At 43.0% G+C, this 25,861-nt stretch overlaps 1 protein-coding gene and 1 long non-coding RNA gene across 2 annotated transcripts in view; one reads left to right on the forward strand and one right to left on the reverse strand.

Moving 5' to 3' along the window:
• Positions 1-25,861, reverse strand: part of cacng2a (calcium channel, voltage-dependent, gamma subunit 2a) — a 69,148-nt gene that overhangs the window by 4,358 nt on the left and 38,929 nt on the right. The window contains exon 2 of the mRNA XM_039825558.1: positions 19,223-19,306. Coding sequence (XP_039681492.1) covers positions 19,223-19,306 — 84 coding nt within the window. The remainder of the gene's footprint in view (positions 1-19,222; positions 19,307-25,861) is intronic.
• Positions 7,336-14,392, forward strand: LOC120574998. Its single transcript, XR_005641940.1, has 3 exons — positions 7,336-7,443; positions 13,486-13,547; positions 14,158-14,392. It is a non-coding gene; the product is annotated as an uncharacterized LOC120574998 (long non-coding RNA).

Genomic DNA, 25,861 nt, shown 5'->3' on the forward strand with positions numbered 1-25,861 from the left:
TGTCAGGTAAAATTAGAGTTATATTTGAGTTCAAGAAGCAGACAGTTGTTGGGAAACAATGAGTCTCCCCCAATCTGTCCATTTGTTTCAGTCACCTCCAGCCATCCTTTCATACTCTACCTCCCCTCCATCTCTCCCCCCTCTCTCCTGTTTAACATGCACACTTAAACTTTCATCAGGCTGGTTAAATTTTCACCACTTCACCTCATCTCCCCACGTGGCTGCCGCCTCAGCACTTTCCCACCTTCTCCCCAAAGTGCTGACGCCGGGCTGGGTGGCTCTGTGCTGAACTCGGCCGCCTGCACCTCCACAGGGACCCGCCGAGGCTCCTGGCGGGCCATCTGCCTGCCTACCTGCTGCCATTCATTACCCACCCCCACCCCCCAACCCTTCTCTCTAACAGGGATTCACTTATCCTCTACTTATCCTCCACCCCCCCTCCAACACACACACAATACCCTAAGGCTTTGTTGCTCCCGGCTCGGTAGGCAAGCCACCCTCAGCCCACAGGCGGGCTGATAGGCAGCAGTCAACAGCTGCAGTGGAAGAGAGCAACCAAGCAGTGGCCACGGCTGGCTGGATCATTTCTTACCCTCCACTGGGCTCTCAACAGCAACCACAGCAAGACCAGTGGCTGGTAAGGCTCTGTGCGCGGTTTCATATTGTATGTGCTATTGTGCTGCATGCATCCAAACATGAAGATGTTATTCACACAATTATTAATTATTATTATTAATTAGCTCCATTGTTTCGATGGGAAGGCCAGCTGTGTGTGTGTGTGTGTGTGTGTGTGTGTGTGTGTGTGTGTTAGAGTGCAGATCGGGACGCATTTTTATGTGCGAGCCTGGCCCGCATCCAACAGAGCAGTAACCGAACCCGAACAGGCATTAAGATATTTATGTCCGAACCGACCCGACCCGAGCCACAGTTAAAATCTCATTTTTTTCCTCATACTAATGACACATACATTTGTTTGTGTGGAAAGCCCGCTTTTATTAAGCAACTGTAGGAAGGCATTCGGAAATGTCAACAGATGAGCGCATCAGCGCACACGGGGCAACAAGCGCACGTTAACACAGGCATGCACCTACATAATAAACTTTTTTAAATTTTGAATGTTCAATGCCTTATCGCGCTGATGTGACCGAGCCTGACCCAAATCCAAACATCATATATAAATATCTGTCCGAACCCGGCCGGCCCGTCGGGCTCGGTTCGGGTATCCAGCCTCTTGTGTGTGTGTGTGTGTATTTGTGTGTGTGTGTCTTTAACCCTAGCACGTAAAGACTAAACATTTTTTGTCTCCTATAACATCCCCTTTAAATAAAACCTGCTCCAGCCATGTTGTAATGTGAAATGTGAAAACAAAATGAAAAAATGATTATGGTTAAAATATGAAGTTGAGACATGTTTTACAGTGATGGGTGAAACCGATTCTTTTTACAATATTGGTTCCTTTGAGTTGAATGTAAATCAAACCTTTTGAAATTTGATAGTAATTTCAAAATATGCCGTCTTAAATAAGGCAGCGTCTCTGTGACACTCTTCAATGCATTACCAGTCATCATGTACGACTTTACATAAGATAACATTTTAATGCATTGATTCAGCATCCCATTTGAATGTAGGTAGGCTATGTAAGATCAGTACGATGTTACAGAAATGACTGCATCGAGACGGTGATTGCAACAGTACCCTACGATAACAGCGAGTGCATGGGCAGAATGAGTGCGACTCATAAGCGCTAGGTACGTTCGACAGGCTGACCCGGTACATACCGGACACTTAAAAAGAGTCGTTCAAAAAAGATTTGTTTGTTAATTTTCGCCCATCACTAGTGTAAGACATTTAAAAACACTTTCCAGCTTGACTGTTATGTCTTTTAAGTTCCAACATCACACTCTAAATTGCATATTGGACCACGATTAGCTTCTTATGTGACTTCTTCAAATTAAATTGAATTGAAAAAATTCATCATGTGTTGTTTGGTAAAGATTTTGGTGTCCCATGATGATCTAAATGCTGGTCCAGAGGCATTTATAGCAATTAGGCAGCAGGGAAAGAAATCTAGACATACATGACAGCTACAGAGATTCTTCTCATACTTACTGTACAGAAGGAAGCGTGAGGAGTTCACAGGTTTCTGTATATTCAGGTTCATGTGTGAAAATTGCACCCATTAAGAATACAGACTATATATTCATTTTTGGGCATGATGTGAAATGGTCTTGAGGCTGGTGACAGCAATCTATTTGACTAACATTTGGTTCAACTACTGACCACATTGGTGTGAAATTTCATACGGTTCTTTGCGCTCCCTCCCTGAGGCAGAATACTAATTATTTCGGTCACCCTGTGACCTTTCCGCCTGTGCCACCATCAGGTCAAAACCTTTCACTTGCAATATCGTGCACAAGAATTAACAAAATCTAATGGAGAGATAAACATGAAATGTACTCAGCACATTCATGATTCTCAGAGGATTGCACACAAGATATTTCATTTTCTAATGGGCAGGTTGGCAGAACATTTAGTGGACACAAACGGATAAATTGAAACAATACTTTTTTTATTTTCATCCCAAACGCTGCGTCATTAGAAATAAATAATCCATATGATCATTATGTCCAACAATTTTGTAATGTGGGCTATAATAACCTATAAATGTATTGTTTTATATTCATTTATCATCAATTCCTGATTTGATTGTCCAATTAGATATCAATTAATTGAATGCTTTATAACTATGACCATGACGCTTGTGGTCCTTCATACTTTTTATTTAGTATTACTATTTGAATGACTTGTTATAGTGTAATAATTGTTATATAAATTAATTATTCTATCTTCACATTTGTGTGTTTTTGTGTATAAAACCTTTAAACTCGACTCAGCAATAAACGCGGACTGATCCATCTGTTTTAGCATAATGGGATGGAAGCTGAAGAACGTTTTGTATCACTAGCGAGCCCCTTTATGAATGTGTTTTTGACCCGACACCTTAATGTGTCTGCTCCCTGTCCCACCTGTGCTCATCATGTCATCATTCAGCATCATGATGTGCTTATCACTTTCTTGAACCTTGACGAAAACAGCCCCGGCGTCTGAGCTGCATTCTGTGTGATGAAGAAGACTTTAATGCCGTTATTCGCCGTCCACCATCTTTCTCTCATCCGTCTGTCGCTGTCTGCTGCACACAATCATCTTGCCGTCTTTGCCACCCAGCAAATCTTTTCTTTCACTCTTTTTTTCTCTCTCCATCTCTCTTAATTCACACTCAGTCGAAGCACAAGACGATTTGAAATATAAAGTGTTGTTTCGTCCTACCACTGCTTCCCCTCCCCCCTCCCCCCTCTCTCACCAATGCGCAACCAGAGGGGATTGTGGGGTTTAGTGTTACCGGTGAGGTTAGTTAATTAAATATTAACTTGTCCTGAGAGTTGACCCTGCTCCTGTGTCCCTCTCTAAATGCATCACTCTTCCTAAATCTATCTCCCCCCCCACACACACACACACACACACGTCTGTGCCTCCATCCCGTCAACCCTGAAGATATTGACATGGTTGTTCACAGCACATTACCTGGGAGAAGGCACAGGGGTTCTTTTTCATCCATCAGCTTCATTTGCAGAGACAAAAGAGAAATAGAGGGCCAGACTAAATGTATTGATTGTTGACAGAGGGGCTGATCTCAAGGTGACACCAAAGTTTAAGAAACCTCAGAGAGGTTTTTTTGCAGTCAAATGCAGAGACAAAATGGTTTAAACTGTTTAAACTTTAACACTTGATTGTGTAATTCCAGCTTGTTTGTTTGACTTAGACCTGATTACAATCAGGGGATTTTGCCTTTTTATTTCACCAAGTTGCTGACCTTCACAGGCATAGTTTTATTCACTAAATCTGATCTCATTGTGGTCATAATTTAGCCCAAAAATAGTATTGGCAACATGTTTAATTTTGTCCATTTTGGTCCAAATTAACAGCTGTCTGTTTTAGTTCCTAAAGTTGTTGCTGAGCCTTCACAATGTTACACAGCCTCATGCTGTAGCCTACTTTGTGTAAATATGATCCATCACATGACGGCCACAAATATGAGAATAAGACCCTGTTGGAAAAACACCAGAATGTCCCTTTAAGTCAAACATGCAAAAAACTAAAACTGCCAAACCTGCAAGAAAATAGTATTATTATTGCATGTATTATGTATTCATTTTTTTGTTAACTAATTGTTTAGATGCTGGATCCTACTGCCATAAACGGTTAACACTAAATAACTGTCAATAGTGTCCCATGTTAGTCTAAACTCTAATTTTCCTCCCAATGAGCTATCTGTGGAAACACTGAGCAGTAAAAGGTGGTCACCCTTAAAAAAGCACAATACACAGTATAAAAATACTACTGCAGACTATTAACAATATGAAATTATATGAAGATCATATAGCAGCATCCACCTTATAAAGCCCATATTATTTGAACCCTTTTCAAAAAACCGTGTTAAATCCAAAGATAAGAATCGGTGTGGCAGCTGGTCTCTGCAGAACGAGTGCCTCAGGTTTGGAGAGCTTCTGAGAAATCTTGAAAGCAGTGATGGGTTCTTGTGATGTTGGAGCTTTCCGGGGCAAAACAAATCCAACTCATTTGCATGGCTTCTAGGATCGGCTGGCCCGCAGTGCTTCTCTGGTCCGATGCATTCTCTGTATTAACATCCATGTTTTAGCAGCACATTTACGCCCTGCTACACCCTGTAACGCCCTGCAGTGCCCTGCTACGCCATGAATTACTGCAACTACTATTTCTAGTCATAGTTCCATTATCTTTATTGTGACTGTTATTGCCCCTGTTCATCACACCCCCAACCAGCCCCGTCAGACACCGCCTACCAAGAGCCTGGGTCTGTCCGAGGTTTCTCCCTAAAAGGGAGTTTTTCCTCGCCACTGAATGCTTGCTCTTGGGGGAATTACTGGAATTGTTGGGTCTTTGTGGTCTAGACCTACTCTATCTGTAAAGTGTCTTGAGATAACTCTTGTTACGATTTGATACTATAAATCAAATTGCATTGAATTGAATTGAATTTCCTTCACAGTGACCTCCCAGCATGTACTGTTCCTTCCCTGGGATCGGGTTTGCTGCCCCTTGGTTGGTCTGACCGTGCTCTACCTGGCTGCAGATTTTTTATTTCAGGATGCAACTCTGAGTGTGTCTCGTAGCGCACGTATAAAGCTCAGACTGCCGGGTGTCAATGTCCGAGGCTGCTTGTTGCCGGGCCGACGATTGGAATTGTTGGAGGAAGACGGGACAATAACTAAGCCCCGAGGCAGCGAGGCTGCTTCTATCTGAGAGGCCACCTATTTAAAATCAATCCTTCCTCAACACATTCAGGAGATTTCACATCTTCACTTCCCATCTTTTAAGGAGCGGCTGTCAGAGTTTTGGATCCTGCCTGGAGGGATGTTTAAGCATAGCAGCACCCCGGGGGGAGGCAGGCAGAGAGACTGACAGGCTGACAGATAGACAGGGAAGTCTCTGCTGTGGATGGGTTATTGCAGAAACAGGTCCATGCTACTCTGTGTTTAACAGCCCTGCACAGAGACAAATATATTGATTTGTAGATAAATCGAGCTGACTTTTTATTAAACATCAGCTTTTGGCTTATAATATCAACCACCTCTGAAAGATTGAAGGTGTCACAAAACCTGCAGTGAAATGTGATTTTTTTTTTCTTCGGTTTATTTGACTTGTTTTAGCAGCTCAAGAAAACTTTAATGCTAAATTAAATGAATGATAACGCCAACTAAAAGCTCAAATATAAAAAAGAAGCCTGCATTAACTTTAGTCTTGTAGTGGGGGATAATTTGAAGAATTTATAATTTCATGTTTTTTTTTATGCCTGTGATACATTAATAAACACAGGGCATTTGTGCTTCTCTTAGTATGCAACTTAATAAATACAAAAAAAACATTGTTTTTGTTTGATCATTATAAAATAAAACAAAACAAGGTCACATTTGGGCCCATTTTTGGCAAACTATATCTTTTAGTATTTAGTAAGTATTCAGATAATTTCCTGAAGTAAAAGTACCAATACAACACTGCAGAAATACTCCATAAAGTTGGTCCTTAAGTAAAATGTATTAGAACTGTATTTATGGTGCATCTTTTGAAAACAAGATGGTACATCTCAAGGGATTATTCCTAATGAAGAATTTCCAACAACTTTGGGGATATTCATCTGTAGCCTACATGTTACAACTTGACAGCTTGTAGAGAAAGGTGAGCGCCCATTGTCTCAGCCAGGATGGCATACGTATATTAGAGCTGCTGGGACGGCTACAGTCCTGAGAAAGAGTTGTGGCAACGCTCCTGTGCGTTAAAACGCTATAAAGAAAACAACGACCCCATCCAAATGAAAGCTTTGACCTCGGTGCTAATAGCTAATGACAGCGGCGACCTCCGCAGCATCTTGTGTTTCTGAAGCCCTCGCCTCGGCCCACATGAAAGGATGCTCCAGGGAGCCCTGTGATTAGCACTAAGGTCTGCGTTTTGATTTGGGTCGAGGTTGCGAACACAGAGAGTGGTGCATCTTCTGTTTCTTCCCCCCATGACACCCACATTCATGTGACACCCAATTAAAGAGTGTTTCTGGGGCTGAACACCAGCTCTGCACTCGGCTGGTTACACATTACACTGTGTTTCAACATGTAGAGCTAATGCGAATCGTCGGCCTTTGCTAAACCCCTTTTCCGAGCTGTGATTGTCCGATCTTAGCTTGGCAACTGTAACACAGCAAGGCCTGTCAAGCACTGAAACTGTGTGTATGGGGCTTAAATAATAGAGATACTCAGTAACTCAAGAGTTTGGAGGGTGCTGTCTTTTATTTAGCCCTTCCAAAATCAAAAAAAAACATGAGCAAAAGTGAAATTAAGACCCGCCCGCGCACCAAATGTGGGGAATTGTGCCATTGGTGGGTGAAACTGTCAATCTACCTGTCTCAATGGCGGGTAGCCAATGAGAATTGAGAACTGCTTGCATTACTTACAAAGGCAAGGAGGATGCTATTAGCCAACTAGCCAAAGTACTTTATTTTGTAGGGTTACAGGTTACATTAGAAAAATACCTATTTAGGACTGGAACATCCGCTGTATGGGAGCTAAGATGCTACCACTAAACACTGCTCACTCCCACATCCAGCCACTCCCTCCGGCCCTGCAGTGACCCCTTTCCCTCCAGTCCCAGATCCCGCCCACTTGCTCATCTGTTCCCACTTTCCTCATCAGCCCTGCACAGCCTCAGATCGTCAAAGATGCTTTGTCACTTCTTGTCTTTGCCATCTAGCTGCTGAAAGCTGAAGTGTGTGAACTAATGGTTTTGAACCTCTGCCTGATGTTTTTGGAATTTGGATTTTCCACCTGCCCGCGGTTTTGACCCTTCCTGCCTCATTAATCTGTAAGCTTATGTACCTCCAGTTTTTACATTATATCCCTAAACTGTATCAGTCTGCCTGCATTGACTGCATTTGGGTCCTTTCCCTGTTGCCCCGTTTACACCAGCCGTGACACTTCATTTCCAACTCCAGCTAAACTTATGTTGGATTTACTGCATATGTGTCATGCTAGAGTGGAAAGCTTGACAGGCAGCGTAAGTTAAATCTAACTTCACACATCTTTTTACTGACAGAACATAGTTTAGCTACATTTACATTTATAGTATAAATACCAGAAGGTGCATCAAAGTTCAATTCAAATGAGACTGAATCTTTGAAGCCAAAGAAAAACAAAATTGCACCTTTCTCCAACTCTTAACTGATTTCTGTTCCTACTGTTTGCCTCGTGATGATTGGCACTTTCTATTTACCACCACTATCATTGGCTGTTTTCCTGTCAGTAGCCAAAATGAGAACTGGCACACAAGTTTACCCAGATGGGAGGAAATCTCATTTACTTAGATTTTATTGAGCAAGAACACTGAATATTGTCAGTATTTGGTTTCCCCGATCCTTCAAATACACATGTAGGAATAGGCGAGGAGTTACCCCTGAGGAAGTAAGAGAGGATGGGAGAATTAGGTGCATCCTATTAAAGGTGAAAGTATTTTGTGATCTATTTAAATCACCTCTCTGTTGATCATTTTGAAAAAAAGGCACATTAAATCCTCTTCAAACTAACGAGGAATGTCACAATACAATACAGTGATGAGGTTACTTTTGAAATGAGCAATAAATCATATATTAAAGGAATAGTTAACATATTGGGAAAAGCTAGCAATGCTAGCCCACCGTTAATAACACAGCGTTTCACTTATATACTTAGATTTTACTACAAATTAAACAAACAAATAAATAAAGTGTTAATTAGTGAGCTTTAGAGGTGCTCGTAGGTGGATTTGTGTTAACTTCTGGACAGAGCCAGGCTAGCTGTTTCCCATATTTCCCGTACAGATAGTGTGGTGATAGAGTGGTATCGACCTTTTCATCTAACTATTGACAAGAATGTGAATACTGCAACCCCCCAACACTGAGTAACACTGGCTGCATTTAGTCTTTTTCTGCAGCTCTGTACAGTACGATAGGACAGGCGGTGTCTCGCTCCGCCTGGCCTGTTGGTAGCTGCACCAGGGTAGGAGGAGCTGAGTGACGGAAGCCGGTTTGCCCTGCCCCCACCTGTCGTCCTGCCAGCATGCGTGCCAACCTGCTCCCAGAGACACAGGGTGATAGTGGCTACTGTGTGTACTGTATTGATTGGCACGGCTGCAGCTCAGGCTGGTGTCTGAGCGCTGGCACTCTTCAGCGCTGGCTGACAAACAACTTAATGAGACTCAACACCCATGCAGGCCGCGTGGCTGGGTTTCTGCAGCAGCTAGTCCTCCTCAACGCCACTGTGGCTTCACTCATGCAACTTGAGTAACATTATGGTAAATAATCTGGATGTTGAATCATGCACTGCAACCGAGACTCACGCTGTTGCTTTAATTTCCCAGAACACCAGGAAACAAACACACGAGGGAGCAGAAGAGTCAATCCACCAATGGGTGAAGTAGTACTGATCTTTTTACTTATACTTACTGTAAGTAAAACTATCAATACTACAGTGTAGAAATACTGTTAGAAAAACATTACAAAAAATAAAATCTTTAGGGACCGTTCGGTATTTATGGAATGGACCACCGGAGGAAAATAGGGGAGGGTCATGTCTTTTTATTCTTTGTTGAGGGGATGGTCATCCAAAAAATTTTAGAGCATGGGGGGGGTCACCCAAGTTTTGTATTCATAGAAACCGCAAAATTTCAAAGTGGCTTGTTTGGTGCATATTTCTTTCATGTAGCTCTCAGTCTTGGCCCTCCTTCGCTACCAGATGGGTCTGACCCATGAGTTTGCTGTGGGGCAGGGGGGAGCACTGTCCCCCTGGTGGCTGAAACGGGTAATTGCATTATTTAAAAAATGAGTGGAATAATTACGTCTGGCACGAAAAGATATTTTATACGTATCTTAAATAACACAAAACAACTAAATGGTGGTAGGTAATACATCTGATTTCATATACTGCTTTAGTAAAAAAAAGCAGGACGCAAAAAACGAAAATGACTGTTGCTAGTCTGGACATCTTACCGTGCCAAGGTTGCAATAAAGGTTTCCTAAATGCCATGTATACATTTGATGTCAGCTTAATTGATTGCGGGTTTTGTGTAGATTTGGACTTACTTTCCACTTTGTTTAAACGGTGAAGTGGAGGAAGCCTAGTGACGAGTCCATAGCAACCAGTTTGTGTGTTGAATGTTACCCAGAGTGCTTTGCTGAATGGTCTCAATGTTTTATTTCATGTGAATACTAGTTTACTAGAGGAGTAACTTAGTATTTTAAGTAATGCAGGAAGTGTGCATTTAGTTTCCATGCTTATTGTGTTTCCACAACTATTTTAGTGAGTAAATCTACTGAAATGGCCACCACACCATAACAGAGGAGTGTGATGTGTCAGATGAGAAAGCAGAGGCTTAGTCATGTATGTCATGGCTGTAAAAAAAACAATGGGAATCTGTATATCTTTGCCAAGTGCAAACCAGTACAGAAGGTATCAATAAATTGTTGGGGAGGGTTATGCCTTTTTTTTTCAAATTGTTCTGGAGAGTCATAGAAAAATTATTACTGGCGAGGGCAGGGTCATGTCTATTTTGTCTAAAGGTCCCAAAACTCCTCCAGTGGCCCCTTAAATAAATAACGAACAGTCCCTTATAAGCATCAATGAAAGTACCAAAAGTAAAGTACTCATAATGCAGAATGGCCCATTTCGGAAAGCACTATTATTGGATTATGATTATTGATTATTATGTTTCATCACTTTATTGTTGCAGCTGGTGGAGGTCATTTTAACTACTTCATAAACAAGCTGATGTCTTAGTTGATTATATTTTGCATAATCTAAATCTGCAAAGTAACTAAAGTCGAAACCAAGTATGAAATACCATATAATGGAAATACTCAAGTAAGATACATGTATCTTAAAGGTCCCATTGCATGAAAATTTCACTCTATGAGGTTTTTTAACATTAATATGAGTTCCCCCAGCCTGCCTATGTTCCCCCAGTGGCTAGAAATGGCGATAGGTCTAAACCGAGCCCTGGGTATCCTGCTCTGCCTTTGAGAATATGAAAGCTCAGATGGGCCGATCTGGAATCTTGCTCCTTATGAGGTCATAGGTCAAGGCCCCACCCCCACCCTCCTCCTTCTCCCCCCCTTTCTCTCCTCCTCAATAGCTACAGACACAGAAATGGCACATCCTAAGGAAAGCTCATTGTGGGACTGGCTCTAGTGGCTGTAATTCTGCACCAAGGCTGAATTTCAGGAAAGAGACTTCAGATACAGTATTAGGGGACCACTAAGGCCTATAGAAAAGCATCCAAAGAGCACCATGTCATGGGACCTTTAAAACTGAGTACAGTACTTGAGTAAAATTAGTGGACATTTTTTTATGGAATAAATGACATAGGCCGTATTATAAAATAATAATAATAATCAGGAAACAGTTGATTATCCTGTCGAATATCTTTAAGGGATCTCTAAGATAACAACATTGTATTTAACCAAAACTTTGTTTATCCACATATCTCAAACGGTATTAGAGCAGATGGAGCTGTAGTGATAGTGTGAACGGGAAACACAAGACAAGACTAATGGTGTATATAAGTGTTAAGTTTGCCTAAATCAAGACCACAAGTTACTAAATCGCCCACTGGATGTTTTTTTTTTTTTGTCCATGACACCTCCAGAGCTGTTTGGATCTTTGCTTTCTATTAGAATGAAAGAAAATACAAGGTCACGTTTGAACCCATTTTTGGCAAATTATAGCTTGTGCCCCATCTTTTTATATTCCACTGACATCCATGAACATAACTTAGTACATGTGCACAAATAGTGACAACACACACACACACACACACACACACACACACAAACACACAATGTTCCGTACATGTGAATAAACATGCACACTATTCTCTTCACAAAGCCGTCTCTCTGCACCCTCCGTCCTTCCCGTTCTGTCTTTCTTACTTGCTCTCCTTCTCTCTTTCATTGACAGGGCTGAGAGGAAATTAGCATTGGCTCTTAATCAGCCTCCCCCAGCCCAGAATGTGCTGATGTGCAGGACAGGGTCATGCTAATCAGGTGCCTCAGCTCCCAGGCACATTGATTTAATACTACAAACGCTTATTAATCCCCTCCACACCTCCTCCTCCTCCTCCTCTTCCTCAATACTGAGCCCTTGCATCGTCCTCGTCCTGTCCAAGAGGCTTGTTGCCCCTCGACCCCAACTCTCCCCCCTCCCAACTTTCCCTCCTATCAACCCTGGCATCAAACATCCACAAAACATCGTGGGAGAGGCTGCCGAGTGCGTTGAAATGTTTGAATCAGTGTGCATAAACAAAGGAAATTAGCTTTGGTGGCTAAATTCAAAATTTGTGAGAATGCTTACGCAGCGTTCAGCTTGCATCTAAAAGCTTATGTGTCCTGACAACACACCGCGCAGGCAGAATGCAATTTGACTTTGAATTGATTAGAACAGAAATGCAAAGTCCCACTCGCTGGCATTTAACAAGAGTGAGAGCCAAGATGTTCAGATTTGACATTTTTAAGACGCTTCTGGGAATTCATTAACAAGTTATTTTGTGTCTGTTTGTTTGTATTTACACTAATTTATGTTGTCTTGATTATTCTTTTTTGCAGTTTCTTTGTTAGTCATGTCCTTTATCCATTTCCCATAACTTCTAATGGAAACCCACTCATTTATTTAAAATGTTTATAAAAATCCCCTCCAAGTGACAGAGAAGAGACACAATAATCAACAGATTGTGTAAATGTAGCTGAAACGACTCCATTCAACATAAAATTAATCTTCCAAACTATTTTTGATAATCTGTTAATCATTTAAGTAACTAAGTACATTTACTCAAGTACTGCACTTAAGTGCAAATCAGACTTTTACTTTACTTGAAAGTTTCAATTTTATACTTCTACTGCACTACATCTCAGAGGTAAATATTGTACTTTGTACTGTACTCCACTACATTTGTCTGACAGCTTTAGTTCCTTTCAGATGACAGTTTTTCATCCCCTTCCTGTCCAGTGAAAACCACGTATCTCCAGATGTGTTATTGTTGAATTTTTGTGATGAACTCAAGGATGAAGTGTTCCTGAAAATTCTCCTACTTTTTAAGCTAAATAAAGTATTTAAAAAAGCCTCTTGGATCAGTGGGGAAATGCATCGTCACAAAGCTGGAAACAGGGCTGTTTTTCTGACACCATGAACAGTTAACTTTTTAGAGATACGTGGTTCTCACAGGACAGCCACGCTACACACATATGATGATCTTATAGAATATGATGCACTGCTGTGGATTAAACCACCCAACAGTATATAAAGGATTTCAAATTAGCACAACCTCAAACATCTACAGCAGTAAAATGCAACATATACATTAATGCAGCAGTAATGTTAATCCATCAGAGTAAAACACTAACAGGGAATGTCTTACTGCGCAATGAGTACTTTTACTTTTAATAAAAGTGTGGTATTAGTATTTCTACTTAAGTAAAGGATTTTAATACTTTTGCCAACACTGGATGTACATGGATGATCCCTGCACATACACAGAGCTACACCATTAGAGCCCTGAAGTCCTCCCACTGACTACTGCTGTCACAGCGCACGCACACACACACACACACACACACACACACACACACACACACACACACACACACACACACACACACACACACACACACACACACACACACACACACACACACACACACAAACACACAAACACACACACACACCCACACACAGAGACAGGTCAGTGGAACACGGTTGGAGAGCTCCCCTTACACTGAAATCTCTTCACATGACAGACTCGCTCAGACAATTAAAGTTCCCTCCACAGAACACACTTCAATTACTGTAATTACCCTCCACTCCTCTGCTGATGTCTCCACAGATCATGCCGGAACTTCTGCGTGACAGCCAGAGCCATGCGTGGCCAACATCACACATCAGCAGGTCAGTGAACGCCACACTGAGCGACATTAGCACAGGTTTTATCTTTTGGTTACACCAATATAACGATTATGGAAAACTGATAAACACGATTGTTCTGCTCAACATGCTCTTAAAGCATACATCAAACTAGACTCAGAAATAAAAAATATGAAGGTTGGATGTGGACAAAATAAATATTGTGATCATTTATATTCCCTGATAATGATACGTCATTGTAAAAAACTGAAGTCATACAGTTTTTGTCCCATTGAATCCATGTTTGAGAAACGGATCAGTAGCATCCTCCTATAGCAGCACACTCAACCACAAAGGGTTAAAAAACAACAATTAGAGACTGAATGGCACAAAAGTATTCTAATTATCTGCTACAGTGCAGACACACCAGGAGTGAATCAAAATCTGTGACCTAGAAATATGCACACAAAGCATATTTCCATGATGTATCTCATACAGAATCTGTTGTGTACGCCAGTTGTTTTTTCTTTATGCGACACTAAAACTATTCTTATTTTGATATCTTTTGCACAAATGGACAAAGCCAACTCTCTACTGCTTCATGTTTGGAGAATAAAATGGACACAAGCATATAATTTGTTGTTTTCTTTCACAGCGGTGGGGATTTTCAGACTGTTACATCTGATGAATAAATGGAAAAAACTGATCTGAGAGGGTGCGGCCGTCTTTTGATGATGCTCCAGTGACAGTTGAACACTGTATATTCTATAATCCTGCTTTAATATGAGGACACACACACTCTCTCACCTCTGTGTTTTACAAGCTGCGCCGTCTCTCTCTATTCCCCGTTAACAAGATATAAAGTTAGAGTGCTAGCACTCACTCGGTCAACCAGGACAAAAAATGATTGGCTTTTAATTTATTGGCCCATGTCTGTGTACTGTGTTTTTATATATCAGTCGATATAGTCCTTATTTGTTGCCTTGGATACCGCGAGAGGAACAGGATGCTCAATGTCACCGCTGTCAACTGACAGGAATAAACCTGATAAAGCAAACACAAGGGGCGCGGGCTGGATGTTAACATACCCCTCGTATACAAACCGCTACAAGAGACTCTGCAGTGGTCGGCCAGCCAGTGTTGCTGCCACCCCCTTGCTCTGCCCTACAAGACCATACATGTCCTGCCCCTGACCCATTGATTTTATTGGGCGCACCAAAGCCAGTTCAGGCCAGTGTCCAGACTGCCGCGAGGCCTCGGGGTGACACAGGCTGTGACAGGCCTGCCCTTCTGTCACCAATGTCAGCGAATACTCTCAGATGAATGCCTGCAAACACCAGAGGCAGGGATTAACGCTGGCTCGGGGCAGTAACACCCGGGAAAGTTCATAAGAAAGTTAATTGAGTGGGTAAAAATACTGCATCAGAATATAGTGCATACTTAAAAGTATGTTTATAGTATGGAAGTGGGACACACTGCAAGAGTGGGGGAATCTTTTCAGTGGGCTGAAGTGCTTTGTGATCTGACAACAAGCAAATATGCAGCCTGAAGCAGCAGAATATGTTGTGGCCAGAAGAAACGCACACACGCACCTTAATAAAAACCATAAAACAAGAAGTTCCGTTAAATTAACCATCATTTAAATGATAGAAGAGGTTCTGCACACAGTTTTTATTTTACAGCTGAAAAATCGATTAATCGTCTCAGTCATTTTTCACGCAAAAATAGTGAAAACATGACAATATTTTGGTTCCTGCCACTCAAATGTGAGGATTTTTTTTGCTTTACTCGGTTTAATATATTTGTTATGTAAATATATTTGGTATTTGGACGGTTGTTGGAACAAAACAAGTCATTTGAAGATGACACCTTGGACTCAGGGAAGTTGTGACTGCTGTTTGACATTTTATAGACTCCAGAATTCTTTATAGCCTATAACGAAAATAATCAGAAGTTGCAGCCCTAGGGCAGAAACTAACAATTATTATCTATCAATAAATCTGCTTTATAGTATGGGTAATTTTCTCGACTCATTGTTTGGTCTATAAAATCTTGCAAAGAATGTCCACCACAATTTTCTAAAGCAAAAGGTGAATGAATGCAGTCCAAAATCTTAAGATATTTCAGTTATTCTCACATAAATCAAAGAAAAGCAGCTGGAACCAGAAAAATGACTTGAACGATTAATAGATTACCGAAGTAGTTATTTTTGTTGCTATTATTTTTCAATCCACTGACAATGGTGACAATGATGATGTATGCACTAGCATGCATCCAGACACACCCCTCCTCCCCTCATGTGATCCTCGTCTCTATATTACAGTGAATTGATGTCTTTCAGTTTAGCATTAGTAGCTTGCATAACGGGGCGTTTTCTTCCCCTCTTTCTTCTCTCTCAGCTGCTTAGCGCCCAGTAGAGCAGTGGATGATGGGAGCTCCAACACGGCATGATCTAAAAACCCACTGGCGCTTTAGTGTGCCTCAGCTGGCTTATATAACCCTGTGTGGATGTGCAAACTGCCTTGCTATTTGGAGAGCACACGGAACAGACACACAAACAAGGAGAAGCTACAGATATGTGTGTGTGTGTGTGTGTGTGTGTGTGTGTTTGATGAAGCGGGGGTGCATGTTTAGCAGAATATAGTCAGATTTGTGTTTTTTCCGCTCAGCACCAAATATCCCCCTCCTCCTCTCTACGCTCTTTGATGACATCACCATTGTGTCCCCTCGATTTTGGACTGGCGAGCTCCCCGGTGATGTCGCTTCCGCCAGGCCCTTCACCTGAAGTGACATCAGTTCTGTTGCATAACTAACCCCCCCTCTCCCTCTCCTGCATGTGAGAGCAGAGGCAGCTTTTCCCTGTCTTTGGCCACCCAGAGGCGCCGTGTAACTCCTCATTATGGAAATACCAGGTGTGTGTGTGTGTCCATGAAATGGAGATGGGCAGCTATAAAAATACATCACAGGGGTTTAATACGGAGACACCCACCAAGATGTCCTGTGTGACCTCTTCATGCACCCTTTTTAAACAGCTTAGTAAATTGTCAGGTCTCTCTTTCAATCCAACAGGAACTGCACAACTCCTGACATGAAATATTCCGGGTGTGATGGTGAAGAGAGGCAGAGCGTGAGAGACAACGATCGAGAGAGGCCTGACCTATATAAGAAGGAGGCTGAAATATTTATGGATGTGAGTGTCCTAATTGGCAAGCCACTGGGAGCACTGCGGCCTTCTCCTCCAATCACAGCCTAGGAAGAGGTTAAAAGACACCCCCCACACCCCACACACACACACACACACACACACACGCACGCGCGCATGCAGATGAGCATCGGTGGTCCGAGTGAGGCCTCTACCCCGTGACCCTGTCATCCCCAGCCTGAGAGACGGCTCTTTCTAAAGAGAGATCTGCCTTCGCCAGAGCTCTGGCATTGTTAGAATCATTACCAGAGCTGTTATCATAACCGTCCTCTCTGGCACATATGGACGGGAACAACCGCTCAGAGCGCTAAGTCAAACATAGCCTAATTGGCTGGGCTTAATCTCCAGCACTGTCACGCAGTGCTCGGCTCTCTGAGAGGCCTCAATAACGCTGATGGAGACGAGGAGACGGACACTTTCTGACTTCTAGTTTCAAACCACTGTAGGCTGCAGCAGGGGGGAGCGTACAACATACTACATCTAGGGTCAACAGGGTCAAAGTTGGCAACTAATGTGGTATTTTATCAAATATAGCAAAAAAAATGTAATCAATTTCACATGATGCATTACTTTAAAAAGAAGTACATCCGAATAAAGGTGTACTACTGTACATGTGCAAAAGTGGTATAAAGCCTTTAGTTGCTCCAGAGGGAGCTGCTGGATGTCTGATAAATGTCCGCGAGTGATGTCACTTGAGTCAGCGCTGGTTGAGACTGAAGACTACAAGTGTTAAAATCTGTTGGTGCTGAGGTAGAAAGAAGTGAGACCCTTGTCGCTGCTTCTCATCTCTGCTGCAGGCTAGAGGCTCCAGGCTACATTAGCTGCTGCTACGTAACTGTCGGTGGTTGCGTTGCATTATGGGTAATGTAGGCGCCAAGTTTTGTCAAGGAAGAAGAATGTATGGAATGGAATAGATGATATCTCTGATTGTGCCGCATCGATTTTGATACTTTTTCCCTAACTGCCCTTAAACAACTCCAAAGTGTCTACACATGTCCCATAATGTATTTAACACGTGTAGAAATAGAAAATGAGACATTGTGGTTTAAGAAGCAGCCAGTCTATGTTGAGATGTAACTGTCCCATCCTCACAGTGAAGAAGAGTAGTTCACACACCTCCAACTCTAAAAAAAAAACAGGAATTATTGAATGCATGTTAGGCTAACATTAGCAAGCCTGTTAAGATGGACATGAAGTTAACACACATTTTGGAGTAAAATTTCTCCTATTCTGTCCAAGCTAACTTGTTCGGCATCAGTCTCTCCACTGATTCAGATTTATATGAACCCAGCATCAAACTCCCAGTAAAACAACAGCGAACAACCGACCTCACAAACTGTTATTGGTATGAGCCATTGCAATGTGATGATTGTAATCCCTTACACTGCTACTGTATCACATGTGTCTGTGTAAACAATGCTTTTCCAATGCAGTGATGCTCTCCAAAAAAGTTTTTCTATCAAAGCTGTTTTAACAGATTGCCTCACAACAAAGAGTCGTCCAAATAGACGTCCAAATTGAAAAAAAGAAAATCCTCCTGATTGGACCAGAGCAGCAAAACTGCAACATTTCAGTTATTGTCCTTCCAAAATTAAAACTGAATTCAAATATGCTAAAGTAAAAGTAGATTGATTGATTTAGTGTGTACAAAACCAGCACATAAAAAGCTATTTAAGGTATTTATAACTGGTTACTTTCTGTATTACAGTAAGTGACACAACAGCAGAGCAGAGCTGTAACCATAGAACATTTTTTTTAACTTGCTTCTGTTGCTACACTGTGACGGTGACCATAGAAACGGCTGTCTTCAGCATCAGTTGGCTACACTGTAGCAGAGCGGTAACTAAGCAACATAAGCACATGTAAGATTACCATTCATTCTAACCAGTAATGAAACGTGTCAGGTCTATGACTATATTAAAAGCATTATTGGATAAAACCTTTTTGATTTATTTTAGCACAAGATGTTTAACTCGTTGAGTCTGTAATTCACGAATAAATGTCTCAAATGCATTAATTGGCCAATCAGAAGAGAGTAGCCTATTGAGCTCACGAAACTAACAGTACATCATGATAGCAGGCAAATGAGTTCGACAAGCATCTCTGTCTTGCTTGCACAAAGGGAAAGAAAGCAGAAATCAATGGGCTGTGTTTACAGGGTACACAGCCGACTGTAACACTGCACGTTATGTTACACACAGCCAAGCAGTAAAAACAGACGAGCTGCTTGGCAGGACTCAGTCTGGCCAGCCTCGTGCTCAAAGCGGGCAGAGACAGCAGTGACACACGGGCCAAGAGCAGTTACTGGCACCGCGCTCCAGTCTGAGACAGAGCAAAAAGTGGGACAGATTTTAAAAATATTCAGAGTATATGTCCAGAGAACATGGGGGGGGGTTGGAGGGGGAGAAAAAAAGCCTGATGTGATCTATCATGGTCAAACATTTGAGCAGGAAAATACCGTCAATCTCATGTGCAAACAGGATTTCTCTGTGTGAAAATAGGGAGACGAGATACTCACGTAAGAAGTACTCAGATGGGTCCGCTTCGTAATCTGTTTCCTCAGGAAAGTGGTCTATCTGTTTACACATCCCTTTTAAGTTTCCTGTTGGGGAAAAACAGAACAAGGGTTCAGTGGAGTTGTTACAAGAAGGCAAACAGTAACTCATAGAACGCTTTCCAGTTTCTATTTGTCAGTTTCCATTGTCAGCACAGATAGCATCAGACCAGAGGACCCTTTTCTCTGGCCACGGCTCTCACACAGACCAGAAGATGCTCTTCAGAAAGCAGACCTGAGCTCCAGGCCTCTCCGGCAGCAGGTGGCGGCTTGTAAACACGAGCAGCGCAGCTGGTGCGACCTGGAGCCGCTCCAACTGCTCTGCACAGGGAACCTCATCTCTTAATGCTCGTTCATTTGGCTGACACCTCGTCGTCCAGCTACTCTGTCCATCCAGGAAGCAGCGTGCCGGCTTCCCTCTCCCTCCCACTTCCTCCTGTCTGCTCTCCTCTATTTGCAGCCTCTCTGCGGAGTTTTGGCATTGATGAGGTCACTCAAGGTGCCGTGGCGGGGGAGGTGCCCATAAGGCGCCCATTACGGCGAGCTGCTGCTGCAGCGAGGAGGCAGATGCCTGGGCGTTTGATTGGACTAGATTAGCGTTTCATTAACTTCTTCATCTCCTCTCCCTCCAGTGTCCCTCTAATTAGGTGAACAGGTGTTGGTTACCATGGTGCCAGGTGTTGCAGAGGAGGTTTTGGCAGTGAGGCATGATGGGCACAGCGGGGTGCGATTATTACTGTGTGAATGACCCACATGCAGCGGAAAGAGAGGGGACCCCAAACCTCCCCTCCCCCGGTGATGACCACCCCCGGTGATGACCACTCAGACATTAGAGAGCGTGTCACCTGGAAAAAACGAGCCATCAAAGTGTCCTCGATCTGCTCTCTCACCCGCGTACGTATTTGTGTCGGAGCTACCTGCCGGTCAACTGACTCAGCTCAGGATAAATGTATTTCAATGTTTGTTGTCATTTGGACTTTCTCCATCCAAATGTGGCGCAAAAGTTTGCAGAACATCAGTAAAAAATATGAGGCTTTTTGGCTTTTCCCCTTACCTTTATTGTGTTATATATCTTTTTTTGTGCATGTAATTGGTTTAAAAAGTGAAAAAGCCCAAAGTCCAGCCCAAAGGGACTTACCATCTCCAACAGAAAACACTGCTCACAAACTGCTCCGAACAGCTCTATTGTAGTCCAGCCTTTACTTCCGCGACAAACGTGTGTCACTTTGTAACACACGTTATAATGCTAGCTGCTAGCGTGGCACGCCCTCATACTCTGCTTCTGACTGGCTAGTAGTCCTTATCTAGCTACTGCGCATGTGCAACTCCCAACAAAGATGGAACAGAAGTGTGATGCCTCACTCTGTAGCTTAAACAGAGAACTCAACACACAGGGTGAAAAGAGGAGCTGCAGCAATGTGCAGTAACTTCTAAATACAATTATGAACCTGAAAATGAGCATAATATGAGCACTTTCTACAATCTACTACTGTTGGATATATTGTCAAACCTCTAATGATGGAAAACCATGATGGAAATATAACATTTCTGTTTGTTTCATATATTAATGTGAGGAAGGTTAAAGCCTCTTCATCGCGCCACACCGATCTGATATTTTCATCTTTTTAGTGAAAGCTTGAGTGACCATCACTCAAGCTTTCACTAAAAAGATGAAAATATCAGATATAAATATCAGGCCCCATATTGTAAAAAGGGAGAATTCCATGTATTAATCTATTATAAAGCAGGTCTAGGTGCTGAATAAATACTTAGTGGCGAGTGTGGGAACCTCTGCATGAAAAATACTCTAATCCTTAATGGACACAATGAAATGTACCTACTGAGTGTGTCCACTCTCCCATTAGCTCTGGCCCACAATTACATTTTTTTTTTGACGGATTTTCATCAACAGGTTCTTTGGCAATGAGGACAAGAGAAAAGGAGAGATAAAAACAGAGGGAAGCAGGGAGAAAGACAGTGTAACGGGAAGAAGGAGGAGGGATAAATATATGAAGGGCATGGAACAGAGAGGTTTTGAAGGACAGAGAGGGAAGATGGAGTGGGAGGTGGAATACATCAAGTTTGAGTGTCACAGTTTAGGCCTCAGTAATTGCTGAGCCATGGAAAAGCCCTCCAGAGTTTAACGGACCTGCACAGTTTTGAACTTGCTCTGAAACACGACAAAAAGCTTTCAGCGGCTGACTGGAGATTAGAGAATTGGGCTCGTTCCAATCAGCTGGAAGGTGATCTCTGTTAACTAGCGCGGTGGCATGAATCTCAAAGTAATCCTCTGAAGCTTTGGTGGAGATGCTCGGCAGCTAACTGTAGCACGCCAGCTTTCAGATGTGAGCTAGCGCATACTGTAGGTGTAACCCCGCCACCTCCTGCAACTACTCCCCCAGGCTTCTGCTGGAAATAACAATATGTTCCTCTTCAACTTGCCTGCTTAAATAAGCTCTAGATAAGTTGTATTTCCAGGGGAGGAGAACACACTTGTGCCGCCTCTCAGAGCATATTTCACTGAAAGATGACTTGTGTTTACATACAACTACATTGCATGCTCCCAGTGGAGCTGCCTGAGCAAACTAGCAGCAGCAGCAACCCACAGAGCACCATGTGTGTGTCTTAACAACGTTATCAAGTGGGTGTAAGATTTGGTTTGCAGCTGGCCGTCCCATCCACAGTTGTAATAGCAGCTGTGGAGAGTGGCCTATTGGGGGAACCACTTCAATTAGCGTGCTGAAAGATTTATGTGACACTTAACCGCTCCAAACGGTCCTTTTCTTGTAAGACATGTAAACTCAGCAGGCTGGTAAATGTTTTATAATGGCATTTTCATTTCAGAGACCTCCCCACGTGAGTGTGAGCGCAGGGCCGAGGCGTGGAGAGAGAGCCGTCAGGCCAATAAGAGCCAAGGAGAGGGACCACTGTTTGAATGGAGAGGTGTGTTACCGGAGGCACAGGTGTGTAGTGGGTCAAAACACTTATCGCTTAGAAAAACACCTGTATTCACTGAGCAACACTGTCAGCACTGGATTACTAAAAGGGGCTCTGTGTTTAAAGTCACATGAAAACTGTGTCTTGCTTTTGCAGTTTCACATTTCCCTGACAGAAACTGGATGTAGTGTAGGCAAGAAGTGTTTTGAAGGTCCCAAATGTTTTGTTAACGTAAATTGCAGCCAGAAGAATCAGGATTTAGGGACTTGACACCGAAACAGGACTGAAGAGAGAGGATCACTAAAGTTATTACAATTCATCCTGAGGGCAAATTAATGTATGAACTGAAATTCATGGCAATCTGTCCAGTGGTTGTTGAGGATTTCAGTCTGGACCAAACTGTTGGGTTTTAAAAACCAATCAAAAAGTGTACTTAACAAAAAAATGTGATGATACAATTTTTCTTTTTTAATGTATGCCTGAGAACAAAAAGTAAAATTCAGCTCAGTGGGAAGGAAATACAGTCAGATTTTGTTATTAAAATACAAGAAGGCAAAGGTTTTGCACATTTTTCGGCATGTAATTCTCTAAAGACAAACATTATGATGTGAAGAATTAACTAACAAGGTGAAAATGTGTTTTTCCCAACCGTAAGGGCAGTAAGTCAGGCTTATTTGCGTAGCCTTTAATCACTGTTACATTATCAGCGGGCTTCAGGTAATTTAACACAACAAATGAAAAATGAAACGCTCCGAACTCTGAACCCTTGTCGAGAACAAGGTTTAAGGATTGTGCTGAAATCCAGATGGTAACTGTAGCCCGCATAGCCTGACCGAACGTTATAAATCAAGCAGTAATCATTTGTAGAGGCGTCATTAAAAGAGGGAGCAGGTTGTCTGAGATCTCTCCTGCTGAGATCACCAAACACCCTCGGACCCCTTTCCTGGGGTCGGGGTGATGTGTGTGACTGTGTGTTCGGGTTAGGGGTCCACACTTACTCAATCAGCCCAGTCACCGCTGGCCACTGAGCCCCCTATAGTAGGAATGAGCTATGGGCTATAACCCCAGGCCCCCTGCGTCCCCTCCCATCCTCTGCAGCCATAAAGCACTTCATTACCACAGAGCCTGGAGAGACAGAGAAGCACTCATGAGTGGAGTCCAGTGGAGAGAAGAGAAGGGGGTTGTTGTGGAAAAGAGAAGGGGGGTGGGTGGGTGGATGTAGATTTATAGTTGCCCATCACAGCGAGGCTCTGGGTCTGCTCCTGAGGGACCTAGGGTTTATCCGGTCAGCGTTGAGCCCATTTTCAGACCGCCGTTGGCACAAACACACAACCACAAGGAGGAGCTATTCCTGGGCCTGTGATGTCATTGTGTAGCTCTTTTATTCATGTTTTTTTTTTTAAAGAAGCTTTCCCTGGGCTGATGTTCACATATACGTGCAGGGTTTTGGAGCTGCTCCAGCTGAGGCAGAGCTCTGCTTAATGTGGAAGTCTTCCAAGGTTTAGGTGTTGAGTGGTTAAGAGAGGTCTATGATTCAGCTGAGAAGGTTTTTCTAATGCTATTGATACCAGAAGCATGGCCCCTGGCTCCTGGTTATTAGGCAGGAACAGGAAAAGAAAACCCTCATTTTCTCTCTTGCCATCTTTCTCTGAGCGGGGACGTTTCTTTCCTTCTGCTCAAGCTGAGCAAGTTTTAAGGCAACTACAACCCATTTCTCCCTCCTTGACTCTCATCGCTATTAAATAGTCATGAAAGTGTTATGCTGAAGCTTTTTGTAAATGACTTGCCTGCTGATTATTATTTATAATAGGTTATTTTCTCTTTTTTATTAATCATTGGGCTATTAGTAAGAGGTAGTTATACAGTAGCTTTCTCTCTGTCCCAACGCTGTCCATGGTTCTAACATGCTCACAGATGTATCGCCTCAACTGATCAGCTTACTTCTGAAGTTGAAATAAATGATATGGTATTTTTATCTCATCTGTAACCAAGTCAGGTTTGTCTACGTGTCTACAAGTTCATGTAGCGATAGCAGTGCAAACATAATTGGGCTCTGTTTTCGTGGCGGTGCAGTGCTCTGACAGTTTGGTATTTTCCTGGCCTTGAAGTTCACTTAACCCGTCTGTGTGGTATATTTTGGTGACCAGTGCAGAGTGCATGGTTTTCAGGTGGGAGCTTCATTGTAATGAGGAAACCCAAAGAGATTTATTGGAATTTGGGTGGAAATTGTGTCTTAGAAAAAGAATGACGAGTATAGACGGCTCAGAACCATGTCTGCCCTGAACTTGTTTTTGTTTTAATCTCAAACTTTGACCCTCTCACTGTGTTTTTTCATTTCATCAAAGTTAATTGGAACTTTGGTTGCCTAGAAATGCTTTATTCAGCGTTCTGCTAACCAAGCTAGCTAGCTACCACTAGCTTTAGCTCGTAACTTAACTTTCAACTTAACTTTTCTGTTCTGCCGTACATGCAGATACATGACGGCACCACTTGGAGGTCCGCATTTACCCGCCGGTAAATCTCCACTGGATGACTTGCTTCAGAAGGGTTGAAAATCAGCAACGTTCCCTCTTTAGCGTTTAACTTAACAAAGCGCCATTGCAACGATAAACAACACTGGCTTAACCCTAACAAATGTGCTGCTATTGCACTTGTTACTGTTACTCCATCATATCGTATAACATCATACAGGGTGCATGAATAACAGCCGCCTCTCTGTAAATTGTATTCACATCGGCTATCATCACACTGTATATCTGCAGGTAGCCTATAAAAAGTAGCAGAACCGGACGAATCCTTCCGGGACGCCCGAGGAGAGAGACATTCTGGCCGGGCCTGCCCACACCCGAAACCCTCAAACTGCGATCAAACATGATCACAGCTGCCACAGCGCAGCAGACAGAGACGAAGGTTTGATGAGACACAAACACGGAGGAGGTACATGATAGGAAGGGGAGGGTGGCGTGAGGAGGACTCTTGACTGAGTAGGAGGTGCCTTTTAAAAAGAGTTAGAGAGAGAGAGATTCAAGCCCACTTCTGATTCGTCAGTGGGCGGCATTCTCAAAAACTTTTCAGGCAGCTACCGAGTGCGTCAGCATACAGAACCCCCCTCCCCCACCTCCCCCTCTCCCTCCTCCTCCTCCTCCCACCTCCATCCTCAGTCCCTACGGCAGCCGTTGCCATGTGGACATCAGGACCGTTCGCTTCGGTTGCCATGGATATAGCTATCTGGGATAGGGGAGGATCACATGGATGGAGCTGGTGAGGTGTCTTTAACCCCTGGACACACAGCGGCTTCAGTGACACAGCATGCAGCATTAGTCAGCTGCTGTTACAGTACCAGCACGGCAGCCTGTAAGCTAGCGTTGGCTGCACACAGCAGCCTGCAGTCAGGTGTGCTCGTGTCCTTTCAGGTCAAACACATAAGAGAGATATATTGCATGCACGGGTCATTTAACCACACAAATGAACACAAATGGCCCCCTTTGGTGTGGCGTGGCGTGGCAGCGCGTTCATGTGCATGCATATATAGGTATGTGCGTAGAAATCCCTTGTGGATGAAAAGGTAATGGGTTAACGCGTGTTACACGCTGACATCTCCCCCCTCCTCCCCCCCTCAATGAACAGCCGCCTTAGCAGCAGTGACAAGAGCCCTAATCGCCTTAT

The sequence above is a fragment of the Perca fluviatilis genome, chromosome 15 (genome assembly GCF_010015445.1).
Source record: "Perca fluviatilis chromosome 15, GENO_Pfluv_1.0, whole genome shotgun sequence".
NCBI classification, from domain to species: domain Eukaryota; kingdom Metazoa; phylum Chordata; class Actinopteri; order Perciformes; family Percidae; genus Perca; species Perca fluviatilis.